At 38.2% G+C, this 26,576-nt stretch overlaps 2 protein-coding genes across 6 annotated transcripts in view; both read left to right on the forward strand.

Annotated features, from left to right (window-relative positions):
• The window catches only part of stol (voltage-dependent calcium channel subunit stolid), a 59,036-nt gene extending 50,088 nt beyond the window's left edge, over positions 1-8,948 (forward strand). The window contains exons 5-17 of one of the 3 annotated variants that reach the window (XM_032437615.2): positions 1,393-1,869; positions 1,933-2,214; positions 2,312-3,019; positions 3,086-3,299; positions 3,572-3,777; positions 3,862-4,079; positions 4,857-4,889; positions 5,165-5,269; positions 5,740-6,001; positions 6,064-6,552; positions 6,618-6,773; positions 7,202-7,358; positions 7,429-8,947. In XM_032437615.2, the coding sequence (XP_032293506.1) occupies positions 1,393-1,869; positions 1,933-2,214; positions 2,312-3,019; positions 3,086-3,299; positions 3,572-3,777; positions 3,862-4,079; positions 4,857-4,889; positions 5,165-5,269; positions 5,740-6,001; positions 6,064-6,552; positions 6,618-6,773; positions 7,202-7,358; positions 7,429-7,622 (3,501 nt within the window). In that variant the 3' untranslated portion in view covers positions 7,623-8,947. Of the gene's footprint in view, positions 1-1,392; positions 1,870-1,932; positions 2,215-2,311; positions 3,020-3,085; positions 3,300-3,571; positions 3,778-3,861; positions 4,080-4,856; positions 4,890-5,164; positions 5,270-5,739; positions 6,002-6,063; positions 6,553-6,617; positions 6,774-7,201; positions 7,359-7,428 lie in introns of all 3 variants that reach the window. The other 2 variants (XM_032437616.2, XM_015169691.3) reach the window with 2 other exon arrangements.
• Positions 8,949-18,344: 9,396 nt separating this feature from the next.
• On the forward strand, positions 18,345-26,390 carry daw (activin beta chain dawdle). Of its 3 annotated transcripts, none has more exons than XM_015169692.3 (5): positions 18,345-18,775; positions 22,847-24,118; positions 24,455-24,724; positions 25,334-25,713; positions 25,779-26,390. In XM_015169692.3, exons 2-5 carry the CDS (start codon positions 23,212-23,214, stop codon positions 25,938-25,940), a joined length of 1,719 nt encoding a protein of 572 aa, XP_015025178.1. In that variant the 5' UTR covers positions 18,345-18,775; positions 22,847-23,211; the 3' UTR covers positions 25,941-26,390. The 3 variants fall into 3 exon arrangements, with proteins under 3 accessions (XP_015025178.1, XP_032293566.1, XP_002057795.1); XM_032437675.2 differs by lacking the exon at positions 18,345-18,775 and adding an exon at positions 22,034-22,287; XM_002057759.4 differs by lacking the exon at positions 18,345-18,775 and adding an exon at positions 22,520-22,673.
• The last annotated feature ends 186 nt before the right edge of the window (positions 26,391-26,576 follow it).

The following is a 26,576-nucleotide window of genomic DNA, read 5'->3' on the forward strand; positions in this document are numbered from 1 at the left end:
TGAACCTACACCTCGGCACTCTCCCCCTCCTCCCCCTTCCCCACATCTTTTGGTGCTGCAGCCCCAATGTCTATAACTGCAGGTGTTTGTTAGCCTCCATTTTTGCTTGATCCGCAGCCTGCTGCTCGTCCTGGCCCTCATCCTTGTCGCGTCTAATTTCACTGCAGCTGAAAGTTCTTGTTTGTTTCTTATGAAAATACACACAGAGCCAAGTTAAACTTGTGAAAATAATTTGTGCGCCAAGTTGCAGAAGCAGCTCTGACTTTCAAGATGGCACATTGGTCTGAGACTGATTGAAAAGTGGTCAAAAATGGGCTGCCCAAAAAGTAAACAGTAAGAACTAATGCCCATATGCAAACTGGTTTTGAACCGAACCGGTTTGAGTTAAGTATTGACTGTTATTGAGTGTGTCATAAACCTAATCTTAAAGCAAACGAATTTTTCAAAGAACAAACCAACCGGAATGGAAAAAAAATCTTCGAGAAGAGTTTTAGTCCAAACTAATTCCATTTGAGCGAGGTCCAGTACCAAGACTTAATTAACTTGCCTTTTATATCAATTTTTGGTAGATATTTATTTATTTGAATATAGGCAAGGCACCAAAAGAACGTCAAAATATAAAAAAATGTTTCAATTCATTCATGATTATGCCCTACGTGGCCGCTCTGCTATAAATTTTGAGATATTTGATATGTATATTACAGAAGCTAAATTTCAAAGCTGGTGACTTTTGCCATTACAACCGAAGAGATTTGTTTAAAAAACAGGGGCTGCTATCCAAGATATATGTATACCCTATGGGATCGGAAATGGGATCATTTCCACATACAAATTTATACCCTTTTCCATTCGGGTTTGGGGTCTAAAAATATTTAAAGAGAATTCTCTGTTCCTTTAAGAGTTTTCAGCACAAGGAAAGGTTCCTCTCTCTGTTTTATACTCTTTTCTCTTGCTTTCTTAAAGTGATCTACCCAATAAGAATATTTTAAGCATATCCTTTAACTTATTCTTTCGAACATTATATCCACTGTACATTTGGGAATTATTCAGATGAATTGCATACAATACAAACACACACACACAAACATAAACATGGAGAGCGCAAAGTTGTCGAAACTGAGTTTGACTGAGAGAGAGAAAGAGAGAGAGAGAGACAGGGAGAGAAAGTAAACCCTGCTCATCGAACTGCGAGCGCTTTGTGCAATTTAAGGCGCCGTCAAGGGAATAAATTGCATAAAGAAAAACTGCGAAAACTTTCGCAGGGCCAAATTAAACAGATTGATGAGCACGTGTAAGAGTAGCACTCGCACACACACACACACACACACACACACACACACATACAACTATATAGATATACAACTAATGCCTGGCTCTTTGCTCTTTTTGCAGCGCCTGATGGACTCGGCTGAGCAGGCGGCGCTCTCAGAGCTGGAGGGACAGAGCAGCTCGGAGGCGGGGGCATTGGGTCAGCAACAGCATTACGATGCAAGACGCATCAATGAGTATAATGCCGATGGCAAGTTGGCGGACGGAGCACGCCACATGGATATTCGATTCATGCGGCGCTTCGAGCGCCTGCCGGTGAATCTCAGTCTAAGCTCGATTCTGGTGCCGCACGGCGTCGATTTGGATGAGGCAGACGTGAAGTCGGCATTGCAGTGGAGCGCCCACTTGGATCCACTCTTCCAGAATAACTTGGAGCGAGATCCGGCATTGTCCTGGCAATACTTTGGCTCATCATCGGGCTTCTTGCGTCGCTTCCCCGGCACCGCCTGGCCACCGGAGGGCTCCAAAGGCAGCAAACTGATCCATGACTTTCGCACACACAACTGGTTCGTGCAGGCCGCCTCCTCGCCCAAGGATATTGTAAGTGATGCATCGCAATATGTGTTCTATTGTAACTGACTGTCAACTTTCGCTTCCATGCAGATGATACTGTTGGACGCCTCGTCGGGCATGTCCGAGAAGTCCTTCGAGCTGGCCATGGCCACGGCCTTTAATATACTGGATACGCTCGGCGAGGATGACTTTGTGAACCTAATAACCTTTTCGGAAATGGTCAAGACGCCTGTGCCCTGTTTTAAGGATCGCATGGTGCGCGCCACGCCCGACAATGTCCAGGAGATTAAGTCGGCCGTCAAGGCAGTAAAACTGCAGGATACGGCGAACTTTACTGCGGGTCTAGAGTACGCCTTCAGTCTGCTGCATAAGGTAAATGAATGGGAAAATTCGAAAACCTTGAAGCTACTTTTTCTATGCCTATCCTCCTGAATGGGTTCATTTCGAATTAACCTCCCGTTTTTTGCAGTACAATCAATCTGGAGCGGGCAGCCAGTGCAATCAAGCCATAATGCTGATTACGGAGAGCACCTCGGAATCTCATAAGGAGATCATCAAGCAGTATAACTGGCCACATATGCCCGTGCGCATCTTCACTTATCTAATTGGCAGCGACTCTGGCAGTCGCAGCAATCTGCATGAGATGGCCTGCTCCAACAAGGGCTTCTTTGTGCAGATCAATGACTACGAGGAGGCGCGTCGGAAGGTGATTGACTATGCGCTGGTGATGGCGCGTCCCATGATTATGTATCAGGCAGATCATCCGGTGCACTGGAGTCCTGTGTTTGTTGCCGGCAAATCGGGTGGACTGGGTCGTGATTCGGAATATCAGCGACGTCTCGTGACGACAGTTTCAACTCCGGTCTTCGATAGACGAAACCATTCGGTGCGCGTTGCGAATCTGTTGGGTGTGGTGGGCACCGATGTGCCCATCGAGGAGATACGGAAAATGATACCACAGCACAAGCTGGGACCGAATGGCTATTCGTTTATCGTCGATAACAATGGGCGTGTGCTGTACCATCCAGACTTGCGGCCCCTAAGCGATGGCAATCAGTATATCGATCAGCTGCGGCCGAAATATGCCTCCGTCGATATCACGGAGTTGGAACTGCCGGAAACGGAAATTGGCAACGACCACGAAGTGGTCGAGATGAACAAGAATCTACTCAATGAGGTGCGTCACAGTTGCATATGCCACAAGTGAATTAGCCTTAAATTTATTTGTTTACTTCTCTTGCAGATGCGCGGTGACATGATTCGCCCCAAGGAGGGTGAAACAGAGTTTACCGTACTCAATCATTACGATGAGTCGAAGCGCGTCTCGACGCGCACCCATCGCTACTTCTACGGTCCCATCGAGGACACACCCTTCACGCTGGCTATTGTGCTGCCCGAGAAGTACGGCAGCCACGAGTTGGTCTCCCAGCAGGAGATAAGGCATTCGCGTAACAATGGTGAGTTAGAATCCGTTTGAGAGGATGGATTCGTCGTAATCAGTGAAAAACAAGCTTTGAAATCGAATTTGAAGCGAGTCAAACGAAAATGGACATTTAATATATAATAATAAAGCCATATAATAATAATAATAAAGTTTCATTCAAGAGTTTTCCAGTATTTATTTTCGAACGAGGTTGCGTTTTAAGACTTCATCCCTCCGCGCTAAACAATTATATATTAATAGATAGAATAGATTTCTCAAGAAAACAATCTCCTTTATCGTTTGCAGTGACCGAATACTTTAAGGGGGACAACTGGCGCGTACATCCCGATTGGGTCTACTGCGAGTACAATAGCGTCAGCGATTTGGAGAAGGAGCGCGAGAGCTCCGGCGAGTATACGTCGCGCGATCAAGAGCCCAGTTTTGGGTCGCCAGAAGAGCAGGTTCTGCACTTTCTGGCACGCGCAGGACGCCCCGGTTGGAAGTGGATGTCGGTAAGCTATCCAGCTAGCAGCAGCTACAAGCAGGTCTTGTTAGGCTTTTCCATTAAATCTTTGCTTTTTCATTTTCTTGATTAGGTGCGACCAAAGTCGCCGCAGCCACATCATAACCTGCATGGCACCTCGCCCAGTGCCGCCCACTTTGGGGCGCAGCATCTGAATGTGCAGGGTTCTCGCAAGGCAGAGCCCTATTACTGCGATCGAACCCTCATTCAGAGCTTGGTGCGCGATGCGATGGTCACCGATGGTCTGGACCGGAACACGACGGGCACATCCAATGGCAAGGAGGACAAACAGTAAGTTTAGCTCTTAATTATGTTCTATTTTTATGTTCAAAGCACTTGAATTATAAATGAATTTTTATTTTTCAATCGGAAATATTTTTAATTTTTATTTGTTATAACTTTTTGATTTGTCTCTAATAAAAGTATTTTCTACGTTTTATAATCTTAAAAATCGTTTATTTTACTTGTTTAGTTTTTAGTAATCTTGATATTTTTATTGTCTTCTTACAAATGATTCTAACCTACACTTTTATTTTGTGTCTTAATTATGTGCAAATTTATAGTTTTGTTCTTAATCATATGATAATATATTTCTATCGTAAACTATTATTTTATCTCTTTAATGTTTATTTTATCTTGGATTTTATTTGCTTTCAACGAATATTCCGAAATCTTTTGAAAGTTGAACAAAAATGTATTACTGTTATTATTTATCATTTCGTTTAACATATATCATTTTATTTTGTATGTCTTACAACTAATTTTAGTTTTTAAGGATTCTTTATTTTTAAGTATTCATTTCGGCTTAAAACTCATTTAAATTCTTTAAATTTTATGTAATTGTTTAAACATTTATTTTCAAACACTAAAGCACCAAAAATTTTCTCTTGCATATATTTCCCCCACTCTATTCTCTAAAATGCAATATTTTTCTTTGCATTCACCAAATTTTCTATATAATCAAACATATTCAAATGTGTTTTTTTCCACCGTGCATCAATAATTTATAAATTTGATTTACAATGCAATTTATAACATAATTTATATGCACATTTTACAAATATTTAGTCCAATCGCCACATTGATGGCAATTTTGAAGAGGTAAATGATAAGTGTTTAACCGGTCACGTAGTTTTTGAAAATGCAAACGCTTTGAGGAACCAGCACCACAAGACGCTCGGATCCAGTTGAAAATATATAAAAAAAAAAAAACATAATAATAATTATAAATAAATGGAATTTTAATCCTTTTTTGAGATAATGTGTAGTTGTACAGTTTCTAGTTGTTGAAAGCTTGGAACCGCTTTTGCTACATTCCTTGTTGAACCAACTATTTATATATGCTTACTGATATTTTCGGTAATCTCTTATCACAGGCAAGGCTATCAGAAATTTGTGGTGGCCACTTCCTTTGTGGCTACACGCTCGGGCCTGTTGCGCTGGATCGATCACATCAAGAGACCCGAGGATACACCAGAACCGTAAGTAGAAACTACAAGTCAATTACTTGGGACCCTTTTTATCAAAGTTTGCAAAGAGCATTAATGTTTAATTTAAAAACAATCTGAATTTTAAGTTGACGATAGGAATGAGAAGGTCATCTTCCTCTTTTAATTTGCAAGGTTCTGTCCTCAGTCCGATGCTGTAACCACTTAAAAATTATAATTAACCAATAATTTATATAGCTTTAAGGAATAAAAGGGATAGTCTCTGACATAAATATTGTTCAAACTTTTTTTATTATCCTACAGAATGAAATTAAGTCTTTAATTAACACTTTTCGAAAAGGTTTAAGCTACTTATATGCTCCTTAGAAGGCAACTTTTATCTTTAGGATTATTCTTATATATGGATTTTGAAATTATGGATTTTTTTTCCACTTGCAACTAATGACATTTTGAGTTCGAAATAATTTATAATGTGGTAATTTTTACTCCTATTTAATCCACAGTCACTTTAGCGAGGACAATGTGCGCGCCATGGACAGTTCCTGGTACAAGCGGGCTGTGGATCAGCATACGGTGGAGCCGGACAGTTTTGTATATAGCGTTCCCTTTGGGTCGGGCTATGCCATCAAATCGAACGCGACTTTGGTCACCGCCTCGCATGCGATATTCGTGGAGCATCGCGGACACAAGGCGCCGGCTGGCGTTGTGGGGCTACAGTTCCAACATGATTCCCTGGCCAAGCACTTCATCAACATCACATCTGCAGTAAGTGATCCAGTGGTATCGCTAGGAGGAAGTCTTTTAACAACAATTTACTCTATTGACAGTGCACTGGCATGACGGGCTGTAAGCGAACCTGCGCCTCAGACAATCTCGATTGTTATGTGCTGGACAACAGTGGGTTTGTTATCATTTCTGAAGAAATGGAGCATACTGGTAAATTCTTTGGACAAATCGATGGCACCATTATGGACTCACTTGTGCAGGATCGCATCTACAAGCGTGTTACGGTCAATGACTATCAGGGCGTCTGCTCCGACTCCGATAATCCCTATACGGCAGCTGGCGGCATTTTGAAGCCCAATCGCTTGGGCAGCTGGTTTCTGCAGCATTTGGTCGCATTAAGCACCACTTGGTTATCCTTGATGCCGGCCTCATTGCGGGCCTGGCCTCAGGATGATTATGAGACCTACGACAATGAGGATGTCGTCTTTGTGGAGAACAACTATTCGGACGAGTATGAGGAGAATTTCGAGAATGAGTACAACATGCCAGTGGATCCAGAAATCGATGAATTCTTTACCACAGCAGATGTGGTGGGTGATTCAAAAGTGTTTCAGCCATTTATAGAATACTAACATTGATATTTGATTCGTTTTAGGAGTACACGACACCGCCACCCAAACAGCACAGGCCCCACAGTGGTCCCAGATTTGCGCCTGATCCGCAGAATGCACGTCGCTGTGATCTCCGTACCGATCTTTATATGCTGCAACCGGAACGCCTCAATCAAGGCGGACAAAATAATCCATTAAAGGTCAGTCCTTATATGCAGTATATACTTATTTGGTTTCGATAGCTTGTTCGTGCGATATGGTAGCTTGATTTTAAAAAAGATTGACAAACATCTTAGCATATTGCGTAGTTTGATGTTAAAAAGATTGACCAGCATCTTAAAATATTGCGTGAAAGGACAAACGGAGATTACCCAAATGAATCTTAACATTCTTCATAATGTGTGAAACTGATAGAGTATAGAGTCCGTCTTGATGGTCGCTTCTTGGTCAAGTCTTCGATTACAGTTTTAGAGGCACTAAGCTTTTGACTAAAAAGGCGGTTAACCTGTTTAAAGCTGTCATTACTTCATTACACAACACTAATTAAATGAACATTTTTTAAAACCTTTGGACTTCACTTTTAAAGACTTAATTTTTCTTATTTAAACACTTGAATTGTGTCTTTCAGGGTAAATTAACCAATTGTCATGTTTCTGGCTGCGAGCGGCCGTTCAGTGTGCAGAAAATTCCGCATAGTAATTTAATTTTACTTGTGGTGGACACATTGTGTCCTTGCGGCTCCAAGCAGCTGGATATTGAGCCCATGGAGGAGTCGGGCATTGTGGGTGAGTACGGCCTTTTGTTATAATATGGCATTGGCTATATATATCTGGTGGTTGGCATTTATGTATATAGGAGCCTGCAGCACGCGTCGCCAGAGCCAGGAGCAGGAGTCGCGTCGCCGGCCCAAGAAATGCATTAACTATCATCCCGAGGAGATTGAGATACAGCAGTGTGGGCGTGGCAGCACCCTATTACACATGTCGGCCTCCCTCATAGCAGCCCACCTGTTGATGGTCAGCGTGACCTTTGTGCTGGCCAATGCGTGATACGAGCACTAAACGCCACAAAAACAGGACATGGTAATCAGAACAGACGGATAATGAGCACAAGCAGAAGTACGATAAGATAAGGCTTTCTTTATGAGCAGGCGCAGCTAGTTATGGGAGTGCAAGAAATTTTGGGTGAATTCCATTGCAAAAAAAAAAACAAAAAAAATGAAAATACAAGATCAAGCATAATACTTAACAGTTAATATATGTATATCTATATGTTTGTAGACAATAATTTGCAAAAAAGAAAATGAAAAACTATATTTCCATTGACAATTAGACGAAAATAATGATTAGTTAAATATTAGTTACGCAATTGTGTTTTTGTAACTTATGAGAATCACAATTTAAACCAAATATTTGTAGAACAATAACGAAAACCCATTTTCAAACTTTTAATTTAAAGTTTTCTAAACAAAATTTTCGATTAGAACAAAAAGTAAAACTAACTGTTTCACAATAAATTCACATATAACTTAATATACTAGTCACTTTTATGTAAATAGAAATGAAAGTATTTAAAAGAACAAAATTCCTACCGAAATATTTAATTTAATAGTTAAAAAAAAAAAAAAAAACAAACAAAAATGAGAAAAAAATGTAAAGAAAATTAATGATTTGCACTAACTGCGTACGCACAAATATCGAATATTATATTTTACAAAACCCAAAACAAAAAAAAAACAGAAGAAAACAAGAAAACTTATATAACAAATTCACTGAACAAACAGAAGACTTGAAATACCATCAGCAATGTATAAAAAAAGAGCACATAGGAAAATAAAAACATAAACAAAAACCAACAGAAACCAGTTCATATCGAAGACATATGCATGGCAGCCAATTTTGAACAGCAATAAGCAAGATAAACGATATCAATAAAAATAAAAAAAACGAAAAAAATATATCAAACACATCCATGCATATATGAGAAAAACGATGAATATATGTATGAGTGTAGAAATTAGTTTGGCAGAGGAAATGACATTTATTTTATATACATTTTTATACAACATAATTTTGACAAACGAAAAACAATATACACTTATATGTATAATATATGATATGATATGTAAATCAGCAAGTGAACCCGCAGATCCATTAAATCGATTGCACACATTTGATATCAAAAGTATTTAGCTAATTATTTACATTACAATTTGCTTTCGAACAAATCCAACTAAATATTCGTAATGTGCGTAGCAATTAAATTTTCTTTTCAAATATAGAAATTCACATATCGTTGTTAATTTGGCAATACTTTATGTTCAAGTTACTAATGCAAATAATATTAATACAAAAACAAAAATAAAAACTATTAAATCAACTTTTTGAACACACATACACACACACATAAATATATATATATTTGTATATATATATATATTTATACTCTCACACACGCAAACACAACTCTACAATATATAAAGAAAAAATATTTTCTGTGTCTTAAACTTGTATAAAAAATGTCTTCCATTACAAATACTTAAAAAATATTAAAAACAAAAACAAAATTTATAACTTAACTACTTATTAACTATTAAAAAAAATATATATATATTTAATATTTAACTTAAATGAAAATCATTAACCATGCATAAAGAATTTAAATGTTTCGCTCATTTTGCTGTCAGCTAAAAGCTGACAAGAAATAGCAAAAAAGAAAAGTAAACAGAAATCAATTAAATAAAATAAATAAAAAAGGAAACATTTGAAAATTTCTTAAGCCCATAGATTTAAATGCATAGTATACATAAAACATAGTTAGAGGCAAAGAGAGATCGGGTCTTTAGGCAATGTGCAGACAAAACCAATTCAAACGAAGTTAAAGCAGCAACAACAACAAGTAAGGAAAAACACTGCAAAAACAACGCAAGTTTTGCATTAGACAAATTATTAGCCGAATATATACATATTTATAAACTTAATATATATATATATATATATATATATATAACTGTAATATGAATAACATAAACATATTGTACTAATAGCAATCGTAAGTAACTGTAAGAGCTGTTTGTTAAACAATTTGTTTATGTTGGGGGTGTGTACATCAGTGCGTATGCGTAATGTCTGAATGTATGAGAATTCAATGTATTTTGAGTAATAAGCAGTTGACTACGTGTGTGCATGGTTGTGTGCGTGAGTGGGTGTGTGTTTGTGTGTGTGAGTGAGTGACTGATAACATTGACTGATGTTTGAAGCGGAGGGCGCAGCGCGTGTGCGTGTTGAATTATAATTCTTAACTAGTTAATGTACGAGTATACCTGGTAGGCCAAATCGCGCATAGCTTGCATAATTGATTTCCCCATTAACAAGGCCATAAACACCATACGAAAAATCGCCATCAGATAACTCTCCCCTTTCTCTTTCTCACTCTTCTGCAAGAAGCAAGAAAACTGCAACTAATTCACTGTAAAACTGCATTTACTTCCTTCACATAACAACTAACTAAATTAATAAACAAAAAATCTATATAGTATATATATATATATAAATACTTATATAGTACCTACATTTATGTATTTGTACTCTACAAGATTCCATATCAAACGTAAACAAAAGAGAAACCATTTTAAAACTTTTGCAAATTACATAAAACGTTGTTCAGCGACATTTTCTATGTTTGTTTATTTTTATAAAAGACAACAAAAATTTAATAATGTTTGTATGTGTAGTCCATAATTTTCTAAAGGCATATGCATATATTGACTTACAAAAATAAACTAATATTAATAATGCGAAAATTACACAAATTATTGGTCTAAATGGAATGGAAAAAAAATACAAAGTATATGATAAAAAAAAAACTACCATTATTAACTTACGAATTAAATCCAATTTTTGACAATGCGATTTTTGCTTTTTGGAAATCGTGCTTTTTGCTATAAAAATGAAAAAGAAAACAGAAAACTTAAGAAATATGACACGAAACGCTATAGTTATAAAACATACTTTTGCTCTCTATTAACCCCATATACAAGCAACTTTCTATATGAAAACATTTATATAAAATATACTTATATCGTACATATAACAAGCCGATCCTTCAAGCTCTCTTCAGACACAAACACAGCGTCCCCTACAAAAGAAAAGAAAAATAAGAAAAAACATGAAAAAATGATTTTTAATTTAAATTTTTATTATATTTTCCAGAGCTTTTTTTTCCAGATATTCATTGTATTTGCAAAACTCTCCAGTTATAGGATAAAAGACCAAAATATTGGAATGGCAACTACGCATACATACATCAATGAAATAATTAGGAAACATAATGCAAAATTATATAAATCCAGAAAGTTATTTAAAACCAGTCGAAATAATAATATAAACAAAGGAAAAGCATAAATTCTGTTATTGTTGTCAAAGCATTGAAAACAACTTTTAATATGTGAGATAAATTGTTGTTTCATTAAATTTGTCACAAATTGAAAACAAAAAGTAAATATTAATGTTTAATGCATACAAAAAACCAACAACAAATTATATATAATATATATCTGTATATTCCAAAGGACAAAATTAACTATCAACATTATTTGAGAAGCTGCAAATTTGTAAAGTGAAGATAACATTTGATTGCATTCATACAAAATTAGAAGCTGTAATGATAATGACACCCAACGAACACACGCAGACACACACACCCACACATATACGAAACACATACACACGTACCACTCACATCCACACACACACACACATTCACAATACGTTTGATCACAAAAATACACCAAGCTTTTGTTATTTTGTATGAAAAGTCTACATGGAATTTCACCTAATAGGAAAACCGAGAAAAAAGCAACATACAGATGAAAGTTAATAAAAAATAAAAAGAAGAGAACTGGAGAATTGGAGAACTTAACTATTAAGATTAAAATGCATACTTAAATAATTAATTATAGTTAATATAAAATTGCTCATTACTCTAATTATAAACACAACAGAAAATACAAGTAAATCGTAATACTTAAATACAAATAAACCAACTTAAGATTAACACAGAAACACACAAACACAGGTGGAGTACTAAAAATATTATAAATACATAATATGTATAAAACAAAACACAAAAATTAAAAAATATATAAAAAGAGGTGTAAACGAAATCGCAAAAGAAATGATGAATGAGAATAAAATGAAAAAGTATTACAAATAATTGAAATTGAATTTTGATTAAACTTAAATTACGTTTTTAACTTGGACTATACATAACGGGATAATTAAAATTAATTAAATATTATAATTTAAATAATTTGCATTGCCAATTTATTTCAATTAATGACGCCTGGAAGCTGACATAAAACATTACAAATATTTATGTACCCTTATTAATTTTTCATTTTCGAAAATATTTCTAATTTGTAATCGAAAAAATATGCCAGCCCGCTTAACCAAAAAGTCTTGAATTAGCGAGCCAATTCACGAGGCTTTAACTAATTGAAACCTGTTCATGAAAATTCCTATTTACGCATGATTTCGCCTAACCAAATGGTAACTGACCGGTTTCCAAGTCAGAATCAATCACGCTGCTATCAGGCAAATAGGCATGCATGTAACACAGCCCAATGCCATGATTTTTACGCCATAATAAAGCTACATTTATCTAACATCTGCGCCATATGCGCCTTGGCACAGTTATCAGTAATAAAATCTTTGGCGGCATGTCTGGGAAAATCCCCCATCAAAGACGACATTGTGATCGCGTCAAAGAAGAGTAAGAACTATAATGAAAGAGAGTGCTATAGTAAGAGGGCGGGGGGCATATGGGGCAAGTAGATAGAGATAGAGAGCAGAGAGTACGAGAACGTAAACACGCAGCTGGAACACGCAATGCTTATCGCTTGAACATGAACTTGTGTCGCTGATAAGAGATAACGGCACGGGCCAGGTGAAATCATTGCAAACGACAAAACCCCTCGAGGCCTCAGACAACAAATACATCATGAAACACACACACGCGCGCGCGCTCACACAGAAAGTGAAAGTGTGGAGAAAGGGGAGCAGGGCTATTGGCGGGGTTTGGCGTAGTTGTTATCTTTGTTTATATTTATTTCGTCTGCTTTGAACCGGATCAGTGATTGGTTGGATCGTGCGATTAGATTCAGCCAATCGTCGTTTCATTTGTTGTTGCCATTTCATGACATCTGCCATTTCTTTTCATTATTATTATTATTATTTGTTTGTGGACAACGCTACACGTGCATCCATTTGTCTAAAGCTGTCACAATATATTGCTTTGCTTGTTTTTCAATTTGAGTACATTAATATTACTTTTTTGGTGTTTTATTTTTCTTGGCTATAAAGTTTAATTGCACACTTTTTATGATAATCAGAATCGTGGCTGAGTACTGTGCCAATTTTTTAATCATTGTGCCAATTTGTTGTGCGTATCTTGGACTTTAACTTTCTAGAAACTGATAATTTGGCGGTAATTAGACTTTGTGTCAACTTCAAGTGTGATTCATTATACCCTATATTCAGGAACAGCTAAAGAGTACGCACATTTGTTGCGATACACTTGGCGAATTTTAATTACAAGAGGAAAGAGACTGAAGGGACTTCTTAGAGATTAATAGAATTTTAAAAGCCTTCAATTTGTATGTGAGGGGTATATTAAAGTCGGCCCTTTTCTAACATCCAACTAGTTTTGTTTTCATAACAATATGAATAGATAGTCTATTAGGTAATTGCTAAAAACACTTCAAAGGGAAACCAACAAGCAGCGTAAATTGTATCAATTTAGCTTATCGCTAGAAAACTCATTTGGTTTAAACTTTGAATAGGCTCTAATCTTTTCATTAGATGCCAGTGCACCACTTATGTTCAAGTAATTATTAATACATCTAATCGGTTCAATTCAACTAGTTACCGTAGCTTTGAAAAAAAAAAAACACAAAGTGCTGCTAATTCTATCCTTGTTTTTAATTAAGGATCATTTATGACATTGGAACACTTAAAATTGCAAGAACAGAAGACTTTTAATTCATCATTCATTTAATCATCAATTCTCTTCTTGAATTATATTTTAATCGCTCAATCAGGATGTTCCTAAAATAGACATTAACAGTTTCATTATTTCATCGTATGTGTATTTCAATAGACACAATTTCAGCTTATTTAACCCCTTCAAAGACCCCAAACTATGACTGCCTTAGTGAGTTCGCTCGTTTTGAATTAGGCGTCACGAAATACAAGAAATATACGAATATTATCATAAATTAATTAATAATAATAATGACAATAGTAATTATAATAATAATTCATAATACTTTTATTCTTGATTTAAAAGTTAATAATGTTATTATTATTCATGTTATTATTATTATTGTAAACATTATTATTATTACCATCATTGTTAATATATTATATATCGTATTTAGATAGGTTGTCTACGTGACCTAGTCAATTAACAAACTCAAAATATCCCAATCTGATAATAATAATAATGTAATAATAATATACGTTACCTATATATGTTTTTATTAACGTTGCCAGAGATCCTTCAAACGCCGGTCGGGGTAGGCCTGTTAATGAACCTGTCAATTATTTCCTGGAAGCAAAGCTCGTGTTTCTCACAATCAAGAGCACCCGTGCTGGACCTAGGGGCACGCAAATATTTGTATTTATAATTAGTATAATCACGAATGTGGTTGATTTGTCGCATGCAGAACCACACGATTCGGATGTCAGCGGTGCCAACTATCTGGCAATTAGCACCCGCTGACCACATAATAAAACCAAATTACGCACAGATTTCATTTGCCAGAGATCTATTTTAAGCATTCTGGCTTGGGCGTTGGTTTATTTTCGAAGAAAAGTTGACCACGTCACCTGCGGATGGTACACAAATGAGGATAGGGCGTCATCGAGCAGCAGATCTTTGCGTCATCTTTCCATTGAGGCCGGCCTCAAAAAAAACAAGTAAGAGGTTCTAGTCGGGAGCTCCCGACTAGGGAATACTCTGAACCCTCTTCTTCCAACATCAAATGCATATATATATTCTATTTTAGAAGCTATATGTCAAGTTTGGGGACTCTAGCTCTTATTATTTACCAAAATTGCCCAAAAAACAGGATATCGATATCGATTTTTATCGACTGCTTGGAAACGGAGTAAGTTATCGATTATCGGAAGCAAACTCGATCTGCGCAGGCACTAGGAGCACCTACATCTAAAATTTCAAGTCTATAGCTCCTATATGTTCTGAGATCCTTGCGTTCACGGACATGGCGCGATCGACTCGGCTATTGGTGCTGATCAAGAATATATATACTTTATGGGGTCGGAGATGGTTCCTTTTTCCTGTTACATACATTTGGATTTTGCACAAATACAATATACCCTTATACCTATTTTTAATGGGTTCAGGGTATAAAAAGGGGGCGGCAGCATTGGGAAACGAGCACGAGCTGGACGCGTGCCCAGTGCGGGGCAGTTCAGATCAATTGATCTGCGATGCATTGAAATTGAAATTGAGATTGAAACGAATTGAGAGCAAACGCATTTCCCACACGATCTTTACAATTCTTTTTGGGTTGCTGTGCGGGTTCTGGTGCCGGTTCACACGTCTGCCGCATGACTCGTAAATGGACTTTGGCATCATGTAGGCACAATAAAAAGAAGAGCAGCCATGTATATATATATATAATTATATATATATATATATTTAGAATGCACTCAGAGAAAATCATAAGAGTTAAGTACACAGTTCTCAATTGAAGAAAAATTTGGAAAATACATCATGTATTTATTCCCATGGAAAATCCTAATTCTTATAAAAAGTTCTATTAGCTTGTCTTTATTTTCTTTCACCATTTTGAATCGCTTTTGATTTTAATCTCAATTATATCAGAATTTATACTGACGTTTCGCTCAGTGTATTTATCGGGGTGTGTACATGCGCATTTCAATTAAAATATTAACACAATGTAGTCGCCGGGCATGGCCGGTCGAGTGTCTCTCGAGCGTCTGCCAATGCACCAAGTGGCTACAAAGTCCAAAAGTCATTTGGCTATGGCGTATTCTCAATATCGTTTGCTGCGTCACAAACACAAACGCACTAACACACACACACACACACACACACACACACACGCAGCAACTACTCTCGCTTTCAATATGTAGAAGCCAATCGTGGAAAATTTCTGTGAGCTCTTCATGATTTATGTTTTTGATCAACAAACCTTTGCCCCATTGCCTTAAGTATTGAATTATATTTAGCACGCATTTATCTTTCGTGATTTCAGGATTCACGCCAAGTTCACATGCACAGCTTCCGCCGCATCCCTTCCCGTTCCATAGGCACATGCTAAATGCCCACATAAAATACATATTGTACATATATATGTCATATATGTATACCTACCGGCACAGCCCACGGTAATGATTCAGTTTTTTTTGGCGCGTGTGTCATCTTGAATCTTGGCCATGATCTGTTTGATAGGGGGCCATAAAATGTGTTAATTACTCATGAGTATACGCTGCCGTAAGTCGGGCATGTGGCCTTTTATAAGCCACTCAAAACGTTGAGTTGGCAATAAAACTAGAGAAATATTGTCAAAAATGTCAGTCAAAAGAAATATTTTTATTAAATAAGAATTTTGTTTATAGAATTGTCAGTTTTACTTAAAGAGCATTCCCATTTCGACTTGCCCAATTTGAATTTTCCATTTAGTTTTTATTTTTTTTTCATTGGCAAGATGGGCAATATAATCAAAGAAAAACATAAAAGCATCGCCGAGTGAATACCCTTACATATTTTTTCTAATACAACTATTTTATTTTTAAATAAATAAATATATATCTCTATATGAGTTACGAGCTTTTTAGCAGAACTATAATTTAATTGGTTCATTTAGGAGAATCCTTATTTTAAACCAATTTTATTATATCTTAGATATAAATTAATATTTTCTTAATGCTTATTGCTCTGTGGATTTTTATGGTCATGTCCTAGATATTTTGTGTATTTAATTTGTTTGGCACCAGAAAATAAACTTAGTTTATTTGCGTTCTTTTCGCTTTGCCGCCTACTCATTTTAATTATTACTTTGTGTATTTTTAATTTTTGTTTTCTTGCTGTTGTTGTTAATTAATTCGAAAGTCGTGGGTGTTATCAATTGGTTATCAATGGTTCATTTGAAGTACGTCTGGGCACTTTCCGGTTGTCAACAAGGAATCCATCTATAATCAAAAGTCTCTGCAGTTACTGATTCTTGCTCGTTCATTCTAAATCTTTCTATCTCGCTTTATTTATTTATGGAAATAATAATATTATATTTAGTAAAAACAAACTGTTTGCTGCTTGTTTACAGTATTTAATTCTTATATAATTTATTCCTTTGATGATTGTCAAAATGGAGCAGAAATATATAAGCGCCGACCAAGAAATACTCTGTAACATGTTTCAAAGATTCAAAGATTCTTATTTAATGTCGTTGGGAACTGTGCAAACACTGCGGTGATTCTCGAATACCCTTTGCAAGGAAGAACCATGGAGCATTAGAAAACTAGCCAAGAACATTTGTACATACATACATAAGTATATAGTATAGATTATAGATTTCAGAGGCGCGGCCGCGATAAGCTTCAGTGACGTGCTGCGGAACAGGCGCGTGTGCCCCCGTATAATTTGTGGTCTTGGGGAGTAGCTTGACTTTGAAATTCTACTGACAAAAAACAATCATATATGAAAGAAAATCCAATAATTTTATCAGCTGATATTGAACAAGATGATGGCTAAATAAACAAATACTAATCTTATAAAAGACGCCTCAAAACCAGGCCCATGCACGCAGAGCGTGAAAAGTTGATCAATAAAATGCTAATCAATCATAATAAATGCTTAACCAAAATTATATCAAAACACTCAGCAATCGCATCGTAAATAATAATCGAAACACGCGCCGAAAAAAAAACAAAACGGAAATAGAAAATTTGCCGATTGAGAATTGCAATATGCCATTCAACGCACCGCAAGGGGAGAGCGTTAGAAATTGACATCATTAAATAACGGTCAAGAATCAAACACTTGACGACGACGACGACGACGACGATGACAAAGAGGCTGAAGTTCGAACTTTGGACCTGCTCGGGGCGCAGATACAGATACCAACCGCCCCAACAGTGCGACGACGACGTCAGCGTTGTATGAGTGTTGCAACGCAGCGGACAGCTCACGTTTTGTATGAGCTCGATTCGCAACAGTGCTGTCCGACATGCTCGAACGCGAAAAACGAACAGGTTGCAACCGGACTTTTGAATTGTCGGCGTGCTTCCCAACCGCCGCGCAGATCGGATTCATCGTTGGGGGAAAGCCAGCCAGCAACAATGAGCCAGGCATTTCCTTATCACATACACACGTTGATAGCGCTCTCTTTCACAAGCGCTCGTCCTCTCCTTGATTAATGAAACATTTAAAATTGCGCATCATTTAATGTGCCTTCACACCGATGCCGAGCATTGATATCGCTGTTATCAAACAATACCATAACAATACGCACACTCTCGCGTTCGCTCTCTCGCACTCGCACTCGCCCACTCACCTTTGGGCGCTCTGCCCCTAAGTGAAGCTCGAGAGCCCCAAACACACACACACACACACAAACACACACACACACACACAAACACACAGGCACAGACACAGACCAGAACCAGCCCGAACCAAACCAAGGCAGCAGTCTTTGCGGTCGCTGGCTGCCCAGCATCGAATTATTCACACGCAGACGTTCTGACTGCTCGGATCGAACCAAAAAAAGGTTGCTCTAACAAATTGAGGTCTACACATAATTTTGGACAAGGAAAAGTGTTAAATCATCGAAACTATCAAAAAAAAATGTGCTCATAGAAGGAGTTAAATAAAAAGTATTGAAATATAAGCGTAACCCCAATTATTTTTATTACGCATAATATATAAAAACAAATTAACAAAATCAAAAATAAAAAAAAAAACGCTTGTCATTGCCATTGCAAAAGTGCACAAGTTCAAATGGTGAAATACTTAATTAACAACAATGATTATTTTGTGCAAATGATTTGCACAATAAATAAATAGCTTGGACTACTCAAAAACATTTTCAAAATAAAATCAACACAATCGAACAATATTTGAATATCTTAATTGTTGTAAAGGATTTCTTTAGTAGGTAAGTTATATAATAAATCGTTTTTTTAATTACTTTAGTTTATTATTTTATGGCAATGTATATTGAAATAAGAAATCCATTTTCATAGATTAGCAGAAAAAGAAAAAACCCAAAAAATATGATAGTATAATTAATAAATTTTAACAAATTGCCAACAAAGCTTATGTGTTGACAGTTGACGGCACCGAATTATTTTTTGGTTCGCCTGCTAAATATATAACAACCGCCTGCTAATCGCCTAGGCGTGCGCTGTTTTCTTAAATAAAAAATGAAATAAACTGATTTAATAACAATTAAAAATTCTTAATTTATGTGGCCAATCATGCTTAATGACTAATAATTTTCTTGGCGCATTTAATGCTTGTTTGAATAAACGTTAGACGTGTAATTTTCTAATTTTAAATTTCATTCTAACTTATTGTTATCAATCTTATTATTTTAGTATTGAATTAAAGTTTAATTTAAGTAGTTAATATATTGATAAAATTGATTAGCTAGTTAAACAATGATTGATGGTTCGATGAGTCTGACATTTGGACAAGGCCGCCATATTGGAACGACCACCATGTTGCTAACATAACCTCAAACAACCTTCAGTGTATTTGGTAAAACGTGTGCAAAATAAAAAGAGTGGGCCCCAAGTGTGAGGCTTATATAAGATTTATGGCTGGTCGAGATTTATTTAATTTCAAATAGCGCAATAATTCTTTGAAAATCCTGACAGCTTGGCACCTAATTGTTAGCGTGTGGCAAAATGAAAATGAACAAATGAAAAGTGTATTAAACGTATCAAGTGGATTTTGCTATAACTCAGCAAATCGGAGCAATCTTCGTGTGCGATTCCAAAGTTCACACTGCGGCATGCTCCAATACGCTGATCACAGCACAACGCGCATTCGCTACAACAATATGAAGATAGAGAAAGAGAGAGACGCAGACTGACAGAGAGAGGGAGAGAACGAGCGATGGCGAGAGAGAGAGGGGGGAGGGGGGGGTAGAGTGAGAGCACTTTGTCCAAAAACCAAAAATAAAACGCAAAAATTGCCAAGCAAAAAGGAACATTTTTGCAGTGCGTTCAACTGCAGCTCGAGGCGCTGCACTTGTGTAGAGTATCGCCATTAACGATACGTCCGTCCCGCAATTGATACGAACGCAGCGGCGCATGGAAAACCCCCAGACGCTAGCCAATCTTCATTTGTACTTTACACCCAGCTTGCAGCTCTCTCAACGCAACTCTCCGCAACTCTTCTGCTTATGCTTCCAACTTCTACTTCCACGCAGCAGCTGTCTCTTTCTGGCTGCCGGCTGGTTGCTTGGCTGCATCACGCTTTGCTTGCGTGTTCGGTGACGTAGCCAGCTTGTTCGATACGTTGACGGCGACGTCGACTGCGGCGCTGCGTCAAGCGCTGCTCCATTTAATGAAGTGTCAGCTTGTAACCTTCTTCGGCTCGCAGCTGCCGTGTTCCCTTGGCCCTTCAGCGGCGCCTGCTTTAGTCGCACGCCACTGATTGATTGAACTCTGATACCCTTTTCGATCGTTTCCACTTTACTATGATTATTTATGTTACGTCAAAAACTATGCCGCATGTCACGTGTCGCCACTAAACACATCAATGTGGTAATCGACGTCACATTCAATTACGGAAAAACACTTAAAGATCATCCAAGTTTGCGCAATTGCAATGTGACGCCTGATGATGCTTATGCTTAAAAAACAAACACACTAATAAACATAACGGTACTCTGCATTGGAAATGCAGAAAAGAACGGTAATATAAGCCTATATTAAAAAACTACAAAAGAAAATAAATGACCCAATTTTACATACATATAATCAATACATATTAATCAAGATTTACTGATTATAGCTGTATCGATTAATTAAACAATTCGTGTGTATTTCGACACTTGGATAACAACATTAATTGCTTGATAAAATGTATAAATCCCTTGCATACTTTTCAGGCGAACCAAAACTTAAATATTTATAAGCTCTTGTTAAGTAGGCTACAAGAAATGTTGCTGTTAAAAGTGGAAATCAGAACAGGGCTAAGTATGATAAAAAAGTATGATAAAAACAGTTTTTAAAAACTTGAACTTTTATGGAGAATGATCTTGACATCGATTTTGACCTCTCTCTCGCTCTCGCTCTTTCTCTCTCTCTCTCTGTTTTACTCGCTCTTCTCGCGCACTGCGCATAAGTTAAATATTTGGCGATTCTTTTGCTATGCATCACGTACACACATTTCGTGGCTTGGCTGATGAAATTTATATTTTATTAAAGTCAACTTAAAATGCTTTCTTTTTGATTGAAATTGGTAAATTACCATACTAATATATCGCATGTAATTCTACACAAATACATATTAAGCGTAACAAGGTCAATTAATTCGAACTGGATCATTAGCTATGCGCTTGTTTCTGTTTCCGTTTTTAATCGCAGCATAATCAGTCCGATTAGCGGCTCGGTGCAAAGCGATTAAGCATCAATCATGTAGCCCATTTAATACAGTTAAATACACGCACACACACATCATTTTATATTGCCTTCGTAAGCCACACGAGTAGCGGTACTTTGTGATTTGTGCGGGAATATGTGTGACATGTTTCATGTAGGCCTCATAAAAATGATTTTATGGAGCGAATTGAGCAATTCGCTTATCAGCAACGTGTTCGCTCCTGATTGATTGACACACAATCTGATTGACAATCACAGCGAAACGGGGGAATGCGCGTGATTGAATCACTGTGCAGCTAGGCGCTCCTACTGATCGTGAAGCTTGCAGGTGCAAAAACCAAAAATAATCAAATTAAACGGAACCAAAAACAATTAACTCACAATTTATGCAATTTTTTTTTTTATGCGCTGTTGGCAGCAGCTGCGCCGACGTCGTCGTTAGCGTCGCGGACGCCGTCTTCTTTAGCTGATGCAATGAGACACAGAATTTGCATATGAATTGCCTTGTCTGCAGCTCGCCGAAAGCGTACCATGAGAATGGTGGGGGGCACATGGCTGTGTCTGCGCGCCGAGGGGGGCAAGGAGGCAGGCAAGCTGTGGGAAAAACGAGCGAAGCACACGCTCGTGGCGCTTTCGTGCGCCGGCTGGGCGAGCTCGTGCCGTCTGCTCTCCGACTGCGTATGCGCTCTCGCTGCCCCTCTCTCGCTCGCTCTCTCTGTCTCTCTCTCTCATTGCCTCTGTTTAACGGCGATCAATCAATTGCAGCGGCGACTTCGCACACATAAATTGTTCTACTAATCAGGCAGGCGGCTCATTCATTCACAACTCGTTTGCGCTGTCGCATGGCAAATCGACAAAAACTTACACAACTAATCATATCTTGCCCTTCGTGCGTTGTGCTTCGTGCTTTGTGCTTCGTGTTTCGTGTTTCGTATTTCGTGTGTCGCGTCCGGGATCGAAGCTTGACCCCAGCTGTGCTGCTGCTGCCACCCCAATAAACTCTGGATCTGGATCTACTTGTCGAGTCATAAAATTTAAATAAATGTGCTCTACGGTACGTGTGGTCCCTTTAATTAATTGCACGCCCAACACGGCGTATACTTGATGCACAGACTTGCGTCTCGAAGTTCCGTTTAATCACCCTCGTTGTGATTGACAGGCGCAATTTATTAATTTTTTTTTTTTTTTTTTGTATGGTGCGCAGTTTCCGAACTGCTGCGATAATGTCAATTACAATTTTTAATATTGCTTTTTAATTGCAACGTTTTGCAATTTCATTTGCAATTAAAAAAAAATATTGAAAAAAAATTTGATTCAAATGAAAATTCCCTGCACTTTGCCGCGTGTCCGATTGGAAAAACAACCAATTTGTGTGCCAAGAAAAACGATTCAATTCAATTCGTGCATCAATTCATTACAAATAGGTGCTCAAACACTGAGGTAAGCTAAGAAGAAGTTTTGGTAACATGTTGAAAGCTTTCGTATTCAAATATATGAACTTGTCTTAAAAATTGATTAAGAAATTAAAAGCAGTTGAACCCTAATATAATTATCAATGACTAATTTTAATTCATGTAACTTCTAACAGTTTCTTCTAACTTTTCTATTTACAGCTTGCAGCGAGTTATTGAAAATTACAACAAAAAAAAGTATAAAGTTTTTCAATTCTACAAAATGCTGCTTTAAGTAAAATAAAAATTGAGATACAAATATAGACAATTTCTAATTAATTCAAAAGTGCAACAACAAGTTAACAAAACGGCAAAAATTAGTGCGCAAAGCTGCAATTCTATGATTCTTGTAAGCCAAAGGACTACGAACATTGAGTTTCAATTGCTGCCAAACAGATAACAATTAGCCCCAAGGCAAAGAGTGTAGCAAGTTCTAGTTCTTACCCAAACCAAACCAAACCAAAAAAAAAAAAAAAAAAAATCAAAACAAATTTTGAGCAAGAAAGCCGAACAAAAAGCAGGCAAAAATGGCCAAATACTACATGACTCTGGCGCTGCTGCTGTGCTTGGCCCTGGAGAACAACAACATCTACGCGCGATCGCACCCAAGCGCCTCCGATGAGCCGGGTAGCATGCCACTGGTCCGGGCACATCCACATCCCCGCCACCAGCCGCATCAGCAACAGCAGCATCAGCATGTGCAGCAGCTGCAGCAGCATCATACACGCCAGCAGCGCAATCGGCAGCCCAAGCGTATTGCACCGGACCCGAGCAGCGAGGAGGAGGAACTGCAGCTGCACTACGACCAGCGACTGCGGCGTCATCTGCGTCGGCAGCGCGACCATTTGCTGCAGCAGGAGCGCAGCTATCATCGGGTTACGCCCGAACAGCTCAAGACCAGTCCCAATCTGTGGCAGCTGCTCAGCCAGGGCTATCAGTTTGATGAGCTGCGCCAGAGCCAGGAGGCGGAGGAGGAGCTGCAAGAACCGGATGAGGACTTTCCGCAAATGTTTAACGACGCGCCAGCCGACGAGCTCATGTCACTTGAGGATCAGCAGGACTATGTCAAGAACGAGCTGCAACTCAGCCTGGCAGAACCAGCGCCACCAGCTGTGATAGATGACTCTGCGCCAGAGCACAATGTGAGCAGCCACACAAATGCCACAGCCTCCAGTGGCTGTCCCAAGTGCGAGAGCAGTCGCCAGGTGGAGCACATCACCGAGGAGGAATTGCGCCGGCTGCGCATTGAGTTTGTCAAGCAGCAAATTCTCGAGAAGCTGCGCCTCAAGGAGAGCCCCAAGGTCTCGGCCGTGGAGCTGCCCAGGCCCATTTTCGAGGGCGTAACGCTCCAGCATGCGGAGGAGTCCGGCAAGAACAAGGACTACGATGACTACTATGCGCGCACCAATCAGAAATTTATACTCCTGCAACGAGGTAAGTCCTTCACAAACTTATTCACAATATACACAAAGTCAAAATTGACCTTATGAGAGAAGAGCCTCGCGTTAAAGTTTACTTTCCCTTAAATTAGGAAGTCTCATTTTGCCTCTTATTAACGTTTTCAAGCTCGAAAGAAATATATTCCAAAGAAAATAATATTGAGACACTTTCTAGACTCGGGGCTTGTTTGAATTCTCTCAAGCCTATAATTTCTTATCCCTTGCATAAGATTACTGGGTCTATATATTGCTAAACTAAGTATTTTGATATTCAATATTTTGATTTATAGAAAACATTTAAAGATCCTTCAATTTATTTTCTCGATTACAGAAGAAACCGAGTGCCGTCGCCTGGGCGCACATCCGTCCATGTGCTTCAGCTTCAAGATCGATGATGCGGATGCGGATGGATTTGATGTGAGCAGCGCTGTGCTGTGGCTTTATAAGAACAAGCACAACTACACCAAGTCGAGCAATGATAGCCAGCTGAATGGGGTGCAGAAGAAGCAGACGCTGGTGGTATCCGAGGTGGAGCAGCAGCTGGACGCCAAATACCTGCCGCTGGCCAAGACCATAGCCATACAGTCGGTGGATGTGCAAGGTGAGCGAATGCAGCGGAACGCAATCTCTTATATTATATGTGGATTATGATAGTAGTACGCCGATAAGTGAATGTTCATTAGCAACTGTTTATTTCGCTGTTGTTGTTATTCTTGTACGTCCGTTGGTCGAAAGATCATTGATAGCATGCACGGGCCGCTGTCCGGGGATTGTGGGTGAATAACTTGGCTACGAAATCAAAAATAAATTTTATACTTATTAATTTCCATACAAACATACATATATATTATGTTTTTGTCATGCCAAAATTGAACTTTGGTCTCGCTCTCAAATTTTACCAGCTGTAGATTAGCAAAGGTGAGCCCAACACAAGACAACCAGCAACAAAATATATACAAAATGAATCCAATTAATTATGCTTAGTCAAGAGAAACTGCAAGCGCTGAGCTAGCTATGGTAAAAACCCAGTTACCATAGATTGTTAGCTCTTCGAATTGCAGGGCCAAGACAGAAAATAAAACAAACAATGCGTAAAAATAGAACATTCATAATAATCGGAGGGTTGATAGCAAGAATTTCCATCAATAATTTTAATTTCTTTTCAACTCTCAAGTTAATTTCAACTTGTTTTCTTCTCCACTCGCTTCAGATGAATGGATGAAAATCAATATTGAGTGGCCAATCAAGCGCTGGTTCGGCAATCACGAGCTCAGCCATCTCATACAGATCACGTGCGAATCGTGCGACATCGAGAGCATGGAGGAGATCATATCTGTCGACAAGAACTATAGACCCTTCATAATGATCGACACACAGAATCGTCGCAGCAAATCGCGACAGAAGCGAAACATCAACTGTTCCAGCGGCGTCACCGAATGCTGCCGCGAGAAGCTCTATATATCATTCGCGGACATCGGCTGGGACAATTGGATAATGCAGCCGAAGGGCTACGATGCGTACTTTTGTCGCGGCTCCTGCAGCTCCGTGGCGAGTGTTGCCCAGGCGGCTTCGCATCACAGCTCATTGCTGGTGGGTTTCAACTCGACTTTGAGTACCTTGTTTTATGTGCTAATCCTTTGAATTTGGCTTTGTAGAAAATCCTTTCCACAAATGGTACACGCAAGCCGTTGGATCTGATACCCTGCTGTACCGCCAAACAGTATTCCTCGCTGCAGTTGGTCGTTTTGGACTCCAACAACTCGGCGACAATCAAGACGCTGCCCAACATGGTCGTCGAGTCCTGCGGCTGCAGATAGTTCCCAGCTACAAGGCTATATAGCTTCTAAGTACCACACAGCATCGAGAAACCTCTCAAATGAACGGACAAATTAGAACTAGTTCACATTCGTACAGCACCCACTTCATAGCTTTCTGTAATTAATTTCAATTTATTTAAATTCATTTTCAATGCATCCGTAATTTAATCGTAAGCTAAATAACTTAAATACGCTGCCATTAGTTTTAGTCGCAGTTAGTTAGTTAATTGAGTTGAAGCTAAAGCGAATGTACTTAAGTGCTCGAACTATGCTTAACTTAACTATATTAAGCTAGCCAATAATTCAATTTATCATCAAGTCTTCGCCTAAAATTATTATTAATTAGCTGTAGCTTCTTTCATCTTATGTTTTCATCCCCTATAAGTTAGCCTCATAAATTATTGAGACAGAAAAAAACAGTTGCAAGCAACAATAAAAATTCAAATTAAAAACATTAGGAAAGCAAATAAAACTGACGTTTCTTTATGTTGCCGAAGACGAAGAAGAATTAAATATACAAGCATTTTTTCAGATGTCTTCAACTTTATTCTAAAAGGACTCTAGAGCTCATAATTTGTGAATTTGATAAGGAAATCTTTAAAACAAACAAGTTACAGTCCTCAAGAGTAAATCTAT

This window comes from Drosophila virilis, chromosome 4, assembly GCF_030788295.1.
Source record: "Drosophila virilis strain 15010-1051.87 chromosome 4, Dvir_AGI_RSII-ME, whole genome shotgun sequence".
Taxonomy (NCBI): domain Eukaryota; kingdom Metazoa; phylum Arthropoda; class Insecta; order Diptera; family Drosophilidae; genus Drosophila; species Drosophila virilis.

Bases quoted from the DNA above. Each gene is read 5' to 3' on its own strand.
- daw (XM_015169692.3), top strand. From the start codon at position 23,212: ATGGCCAAATACTACATGACTCTGGCGCTGCTGCTGTGCTTGGCCCTG. The intron at 24,725-25,333 runs GTGAGCGAATGC...CACTCGCTTCAG, and splicing joins ACAGTCGGTGGATGTGCAAG to ATGAATGGATGAAAATCAAT. The intron at 25,714-25,778 runs GTGGGTTTCAAC...TTGGCTTTGTAG, and splicing joins CGCATCACAGCTCATTGCTG to AAAATCCTTTCCACAAATGG.